This window comes from Serpula lacrymans, assembly GCF_000218685.1.
Source record: "Serpula lacrymans var. lacrymans S7.9 unplaced genomic scaffold SERLAscaffold_1, whole genome shotgun sequence".
Lineage (NCBI taxonomy): Eukaryota > Fungi > Basidiomycota > Agaricomycetes > Boletales > Serpulaceae > Serpula > Serpula lacrymans.
Window position 1 is genome coordinate 3,583,272 of NW_006763290.1, and position 8,651 is coordinate 3,591,922.

The window sequence follows — 8,651 nt, forward strand, 5'->3', positions numbered from 1 at the left end:
CCACGTGCCTTGGTTGCCAATTGGGATTGCTTGTTATAAGGCATTCATTTTCCCAAGCTTGAGCTCCTGCATACAGATTGTCCTCCTTCCAGCCTTGCTCTCTTTCTTGCCACACACTTTCATGTCACCCACTTGGCTATGTCAGGTCGGAAGTACCAAGAGAAGAAACATGGCGTACTGATTGATACTTGTTTGCCTATTTTGTCTGGAATAGAAGGCCCCTTGTTGTGTGTAGCCAGTCTGGTACAGCACAATCCTGTTGGTCAGGTAACAGCCTGCTATGTTAACCATGCAGACCTTTGTTTGCCTGTGACTCACCTCCTGGCATTGCTGTCCACTTCAACAGCGGCTCTGATGGTCCTTCAATTGGACTTTGATCCAACAGATTACAACCTTCTTCGTTGAATAGCCAGTGCTGCCCCGTTGGTTGAATTGTTGAAGCTTGTGGAAAGGACTAACATTATATCAGTGCATGTTTTCCTCCCTGTTGTTGCCAACCACCCTTATCAGTCTCTACAGACTCATACACCTCACATTTGTAGAGCTTGGAATTTCTACTGTGAATACCTCACTCAACTCAAATGGTTACATCATTTTGTACTGAAAACTTCAGTGTCGGTGGTTCGACATTCAGGTTCTGAAGAAGATGAAAGAAGGTTGCTAGGGCAGTGGGGACTTGGATCTGTTCAGTGTAGCTTCCGGCACATCACCCTGTGGTATCTCACCCAGTTGGAGACAAGCATATTGTGCTACTGGGTTATGATAAATGGAAGCTGGATTGAAACTGGAGGTTTTGTGGATCCTCCAATGGGCACATTTGCTTGATCCCATCATAAACCCTCAAACCTATGCTATACCTCCACAATATCTTTCAGCTGATCAAAGCTGTAGTATTTATTCATTGCACACCTGTATATTAAATTCCATGATTTTATAACTCTTTATCAAGGACCGTGTAGTCTACATCTATGATATCCAGCTTTGCCCTTGGCCATTCGCGCAAGTTACCCAGCCAGCTTTGATCATAACAATTTTGCCATGAGCCACACGGGGTGTGCTCTGGCTCGGAGTGTTGAGATGCTATCCGGACACAGGGAGGATTCCCTGGTGTGGAACGGCAACCATGTGTAGATGTGATCTAATTTTTGCATAAATGCCTTCAATTCTTGACTCTGCCAATGTGGCCTAGTAATGAGATATCTCTCCGGGGCTCCTTGCACATCTTGGTCTGTTTTGTCGCCGCTCATTGCCGTAGCTTGAAGGAGGGGCAATAGAGTATTTTCATGGTGTAGCAGGGTTTCCCTTGATTGACAAGCCTTAAATCAAGCATCCAAAAGCTAAGTTAGAGGGAATAGCATTGCATCAGCAAATTCAAGGTATATGTACAGTACACCCACTGTGATTTTGCAAGAGTTCTGAGCTTTATGCTGAAGTCCCTCATTGCACTTCTGGAGTGAAATTGGGATCGCTATTTTTTGATATGCCCGCTGAACATACCCAATGTGACTTTCAAGCAAACACCTAACTTTTTCTTCAGTGACAAACTCTGCAAGAATGCCATATTGTTTCAAAAACCCACCCTGCATGCAAAACATGAAGTGCTGGATAAAACAGTGTTCAGCTGCTTGATTAAAACTGAATTTCTTCCAGCCACAGCTCAGATCAACGCGAAACATTTTTGCTGTGATTTTTAAAGCGTCTTTCTTGCTGTTTTCGAATTTTACCATTTCTTCATCAGTCAGAGGTGGTGGTAGTTTGGTAAGTTGTTCAGATTTTAACAAGCTGAGTTTCAGAAGGCGTTTGAGTAGATCACAAACACATCTCTGTTTCAATGAATGTGAGATGATACAGAAAACCAAATACTAATTAAAAGGATGTACCCCCAATACAGGCCACAAAGGGCTTGAGGTATAGTCATTTTCCTTCTTATCTTCTGGCTGAGACTGAGTTTCACTCTCATTGTCACCTTTGTTACCATCAGAATCGATAATTTTTTGTTGCAGTTTCCTAGTCTAACTAGTCGGTTTCATTACAATAACCATTGTGGGCGAGGCTGAGCCTGTTGTGATGTCTTGTTCTAATTGTGCCATACCCTATGCTAATATATCCATCACACAAATGATTTTGTTGAATTTATTAGAGACATTGTTGAGTCCTTCGAGAATCATTGCCATATAGGGCCCTTCATTTTCTTGGTCCTTGGGAGTTGGAATGGATCTTCCTTGTGTGCCTAACTATGATACTAGTTAGTAAATGAAGGCCATAACAAGAAGACACTGCCACTAACAGACACTGTGCAGATGGCTGTTCACGGATGAGTTTCACATAGTAAATGTACAAAAATTCCCTGACCTTTTCTGTTGCTGAAAATTGGCCTTGAGCATAACCCATATCATGAAAAGTGCCATAAGGTGCATTGGCTGGAGTTGTAGAACTTGACAAAACCGGATAAACCCGGTCTCTGCCAAAGCAGCCATTGTTCTCCATGGAGCATAGCCACCACTCCATGGAGTAACCATTGTTCTCCTAGGAGCACAATTGTACTCCTAGGAGTTATTATACTGTAGCGAGTAGCACCTCCGACTATAAGTAGTAGGTGGTTTAGTATAGGAATACCTCAGTCGTTTCTATAGCCTCTTGGGCAGCGGCTGAGGTATGTTACATTACATTTATTAGAGATCACCTTAAACCTCAGTCGTTTCTATAGCCTCTCGGGCAGCGGCTGAGTTTCACTTAGTTTTATTAGGTTATGAGCCCTGGTGCGCAAAAGCTACACAGGAAATAATTCTTATTTGAAACGGCAACCTCGGAACCATGACCACAGCACACGATACATCCGCATGTCCAGTTCTCACTGGACCCAACAATTTTCAAATATGGAAACTCCGGGTCATCTCAAAGCTACATCGGGAAAAAGTTCTCTGGGTTGTTACCGGAGAGGAGCTTAAGCCCTCACCAGGAAAACCTACCTCCTCAGAGGATCCTGAGATCACCTGGATACTTAAGGATGAGAAGGCACATGGAATCATCCAGGACCACATCTCTGATGCTCTCCTAATGAGGACTGGAGACCTCACCAGCTCCAAGGAATTATTTGATAAACTTGTCTCACTCCATCAGATGTCCAACATTGCCTCAGCCTTTTATTCATTCCAGCAACTCACCAAATTGTCCTGGGATGGGACATCACCTATCCAGGACCACATTGCAAAAATCCGGACAATTGATTCACACCTCTCCGGAATGAAACTAGGAGTTGATACCAAACTCATGGCCTTCGCTCTTCTCCAATCTCTCCCATGCACTCCTGAATGGCGAATATTTCAGTCATCAGTAATCAACACGATTGAAGAAAATAAACTTACCTTTGATGTAGTTGAGATCCGGATCACTGCAGAAGTTGCACGACAGTCAGGGAAGGCCCCTGGAGGTTCCGAATCAGCACTCAAATCCGAGGAGAAATGGTGTAACTTCCACAAAGCCAAATCACACAACACCTCGGAGTGTCAAACACTTCAGTCAGCCAGAAAAGGTCAAAGGAAGAAGGAAAAGGCAAATACGGTGGAGCAATCATCTGGATCTGACTCCGAGGAGGAACAGAGTCACATTGCATTGGAACATGTACATATTTCCAAGCCCCTTGCTAAACACATTCAAGCTTACCTTGTGTCGGAACCCGATAAGACCAAAACAACAATTATTATTGACTCCGGAGCAACATCCCACATGGTCCCTCACCGCTCCTGGTTTGAGCCAGGAACATACCATGTTCTGCATCCTCCGAGGACAATCAGTTTTGGGGATGAATCCTCTGTAAATGCCATTGGCATTGGAACAGTAATCCTACAAGCAACTGTTGGCAAAAAGGACTACAATATTGCACTGTCAAATGTCTTACTTGTGCCAAACTTCACGTTAGCACTCATCTCTGTCCACAAATTATCCAAAACGGGGTTATCAACACTTTTTCCCGCAGGGTCAAATGCTTGTGAAGTTCAGAAAAAGGAGGAACTTATCCTCACTGTGTTACACAAGCGAGGACTTTATCACATCCAAGCAAAACCTGAAATCAACCCGGAGTCAGCTTTTGCAGCAGTAGACGTAAATTTATTGCACAGGAGAATGGGACACATTGGAATGGACCTCTTGCAACGAATGGTTACAAAAAGACAGCTCCAGGACATAGACACCCTTACCGGAACCCCGGAGTTTTGTGAACCTTGTGCTTTAGGAAAGATGAAGAAATTACCTTTCAAGTCCACTGGAGGAAACCGAGCCAAGTGCCCCATACAAATTGTGCACACAGATGTTGGAGGACCAATCAAACCAACTTCCAGGGAGGGTTTTTGGTACTGGATTATCATTGTAGATGATTTCTCCAAATTTCCATGGATATATTTCCTAAAACATAAAAGTGAAGCACTGGAACAATACAAGCAATGGAAAGAAGATGTCCAAACATTCTTCCGGACTCATTTGGGAGAAAACTTCACTCCACTATACACAGAATTCCTCTGGAGCGATGGGGGAGGAGTATATACTTGCAATGCATTCAAAAATCAACTCCAAGGAGATGGTGTCATCCAAGAAACTACAGCTGCAGATACTCCGGAACAAAATGGCATTGCAGAATGCATGAATTAGATATTTGCTACATTAGCAACCACTATGCTCCATGATTCCAAGCTCCCAAAGTCATTTTGGGTAGATGCCATGCAAACAGCTGCATATATCACAGCACGCAGCCCAGCATCAGGACTCCATGGAAAGACCCCATATGAAATACTGTTTAAAAGGAGAGTTGATCCAACTTTGTTTCGCCCTTTCGGATGCCAAGCATATGCCTTGATTCCAAAAGACAAAAGGCAAGGGAAGTTTTACTCCAAGGGGCGCAAAGCCATAATGATTGGCTACACACATGGAAAGCAAGCCTACAAACTCCTAGACACTGAAAAACGGACTGTGTTTTCCAGTCGGCATGTCATATTCAATGAATCCGGAAAGGTACAAAAGGATGACACTGCTCCCTGGAACACAGACACTAGCACAGATCAGTGGGAGGGACTCATTCCAGAGAATGCTCACTATCCAGACCAAAAAACATTGGAGGAGGATGATCCTGACCCTCGGATCCGAGATCCAAATGAATTACAAATGGAACCACATCTCCAAGGAGATGTTCCACAAGCAATGGAACCATATCAGCATGAAGATGTTCCGAGAGCAGTGGGGCAATACCTCCGTGGAGACGTTCCGAGAGCAGTGGGAGCACCTGATCAGCTAAGACACCCTCCACAACAGTCTCTACAACCAAGACCTGAACACTGGCCATCTTCAGAACAGAAAGCCAAAGTAGAGTTACAGTCAGTGGGAGGACAGCCCTCAATATACAGCCAGCTGATGTGGAAAAAGTCCGAATACAGCTAGACAGCCTGTCCATTGGATCAGCTTCTGGAAGGCATACAACACCTCCAAGGAGTCGTCCAACACCTCCAAGGAGTGATTCAACACCTTCAGGAGTGAGTGGGGCAACAAATACATAAATGTGTCTACTCCCTGGAGTACCTGCACAAGTTCCTAAAAGAGTAGTCATGCCTGCTGAAGTCCTAGGAGTACGCAGAAGCAGTCGCCAGACCCGTCCTGCAGACAAAAACCGAGATTATCAAATGACTCTAGATGAGGAACAGTCTCAAAAAGAGCAGTATGACAACTCCAAGGAGAAACCTAACACTCCTGAGGTTCATGAAGAAACATCTGATACAGAGGAGACATTCTTTGCTGGAATAGCAAGTACCGGTCCATCTAACACAGACCTTCCAAGGACACTAAAGGAAGCCTTATCACGTCCGGATGGAGAATTATGGAAGTTTGCCTTGGAGGAGGAACTCCTCAGTCTCAATACTAATGCAGTATATGACAATGTTCCACTTCCAAAGGGAGTAAAACCCATCATATCAAAACCTGTGTTCCGGATCAAGTTTGATCAAAACAGAAACATTGAGAGATACAAACTCCAGATTGTTGCACGAGGTTTTACTCAAAGGGAGGGGATTGATTACCAGGAGGTTTTTGCTCCGGTTGCAAACTTAGAGTCAAGCCGAATTATTCTAGCCCTGGCAGCAAAGTACGACCTAGAACTTGATCAAATGGACGTATCCACAGCTTATCTCAATGGAGAACTTGAAGAAGAACTGTACATGCTTCCTCCAGGGGGTGTTCCTATCCAACCTGGATACTGCTGGAGATTGAAGAAATCCATCTACAGATTAAAACAAGCTGGTCGTACATGGAACAAAACTTTTGATCGCAAGCTCCAGGAGCTCGGTTTCACAAGACTACATGCAGAAACATGTCTCTATGTATTCCGGGGCAACAAACAAATATGCTTTGTTGTTGTCTATTTAGATAACCTCCTCCTAGGAGCTTCATCCCGGAAATTCATGGATATCACAAAAGCCAAACTCGAATCCATATTCAAAATGTGGGACCTTGGAGAAGCAAAATACATCCTCGGAATAGAAATCCAACGTGACCGTTCAAACAAAACAATATCCCTATTGCAACGCCAATACATTGACGCAGTCCTGGAGCGTACTGGAATGAAGAACTGCAAACCAGTATGGACACCAATGGCCCATGGATCAAAACTCCTTGCAAATGCTCCAGGGGAAGATATTGTGCAACACGAGATGCATATTGAAGGGCGTCAAGTGTCATACCTCTCAATTGTAGGCTCCCTCATGTATGCCATGCTTGGAACCCGCCCAGACATTGCCTACGTTGTTGGAATACTAAGCAGGTATAGCTCAGCTCCAAGGAGCCATCACTGGGAAGCTGCAAAATGTGTCCTCCGATATCTGAAAGCAACCAGGGACATGGAACTACAATATGATGGCACAGATGTCTCCATGGATATTCAGATGCAGATTGGTCTGGAGACCCAGACACGTCTCGATCAACATCAAGGTTTGTCTTTATCACCATCCGAGGAGCAATCTCCTGGACAAGCAAAAGACAAAGCATGGTAGCTTTATCCTCCATGGAGTCAGAGTACATTGGATTGAGCAATGCTGGACAACACCTTGCATGGCTTTGGACATTTTTTGAAGAAATTGGACATGCTCAAAATGAACCTACAACATTGCACTGTGACAATCAAGCAGCTATCATTCTTACACGAGATCCACAGTTCCGTGCTCGCACAAAACACATTCAAGAGAAATATCATTTTATCCGAGATGACTTAGTATCAAAGGGAGAGGCAGTAATCAGATATGTTCCTACAGGAGATATGGTTGCAGACATTCTCACTAAACCCCTCACTCATGAAAAACACTGGAAATTCTCTAAAGCTATGGGACTATGGTTGCACTCGAGTGGGAGTGACAAAACTGGATAAACCCGGTCTCTGCCAAAGCAGCCATTGTTCTCCATGGAGCATAGCCACCACTCCATGGAGTAACCATTGTTCTCCTAGGAGTCATTATACTGTAGCGAGTAGCACCTCCGACTATAAGTAGTAGGGGGTTTAGTATAGGAATACCTCAGTCGTTTCTATAGCCTCTTGGGCAGCGGCTGAGGTATGTTACATTACATTTATTAGAGATCACCTTAAACTAACATCTATTGTAGTTTCACTTAGGTAAATAATAAAGTCGTTTCTATAGCCTCTCGGGCAGCGGCTGAGTTTCACTTAGTTTTATTAGAACTTGAGTAGACACCATAAGGCTGCAGGAGAAGAGAGAGTATGGTGAGTAATATTACTATAGATACATGTCTGCCAGCGTACATGGTATGGAACAGGGTAGAAGCCACCTTGATTATAGGGGATTGCAACTTGGCCCGCATGTTTCCCAACACCTGTGGTTGCATAGATAGTTGACTATTGTTCTAAACATATATCAGTAGAGCTTGAAGTCACATCATAAAGCATGATATGGACATACATATGCACTCATGGTTGCCAATAAATTAGCCCTGCCTTGAGCTCCATTCATCCAGGGTAGAACTTGGCTGTTTGGTTGTGGTTGCAGTTGTGGTTGTGGTTGCGGTTGAGGCTGTGGTTGCTGTTGCTGTTGCTGTTGCAGTGGAAGTTGAGGTTGAGGTTGAGGTTGCAATTGAAGTTGAGGCTGCGGTTGCGGTTGCAACAAGCCAGAGTCAGATCAATCAATCAAAATCCGGTTAAACATACATTTGGAATAGGATTAATAGGCTGCCATGTAATGGACTGTGGATGAGTCAACAAGATGGTTAAGCATTGACAAATTGTTGAGAGGTTGTGATATTACCTTGTTGCTTGCAATTGTGCCTGGCAATGTGGCTTGCTCTGCACTCTGTGGTGGCTGTGGTGTGGCCTCCGTTCGGGACACAACTGTGGTTGGCAGATTAAGATTTTTATAGACCACTTGAACTTTACGCGAGGGCAGACCTTCAGGATTATTATCATCATGTGGTCTTTTGGATGGAACTTGTGGACTGGAGTCAGAGTCAATAGCATGAGGGGGTGGGCAATCTTTCCATAAGGCAAGCGCAAGAGCATTTTCATCATTTTCATGATCATTGGGCGATGTGGTGGATGGTTCTAGCTGACCGGTTTTGGGGGTTGTGCTATGCAGCTCCTTGAGCAAAAAGGTGGTAGGATCCTCAGACAT

The 8,651-nt window shown here is 44.2% G+C and overlaps 2 protein-coding genes across 2 annotated transcripts; both read right to left on the reverse strand.

Moving 5' to 3' along the window:
- Positions 1-2,093: 2,093 nt before the first annotated feature.
- Positions 2,094-2,477, reverse strand: SERLADRAFT_432337 (uncharacterized protein; the record flags this gene model as incomplete). The annotated part of the gene is made up of 3 exons (XM_007312547.1): positions 2,094-2,230; positions 2,288-2,304; positions 2,353-2,477. 3 exons carry the CDS (start codon positions 2,475-2,477, stop codon positions 2,094-2,096), a joined length of 279 nt encoding a protein of 92 aa, XP_007312609.1.
- A 5,212-nt stretch (positions 2,478-7,689) lies between these two features.
- SERLADRAFT_432340 (uncharacterized protein) lies at positions 7,690-8,651 on the reverse strand (the record flags this gene model as incomplete). Its single annotated transcript, XM_007312548.1, has 5 exons — positions 7,690-7,728; positions 7,790-7,882; positions 7,947-8,129; positions 8,192-8,227; positions 8,289-8,651. The coding sequence occupies 5 exons, from the start codon at positions 8,649-8,651 to the stop codon at positions 7,690-7,692; spliced, it is 714 nt and encodes a 237-aa protein (XP_007312610.1).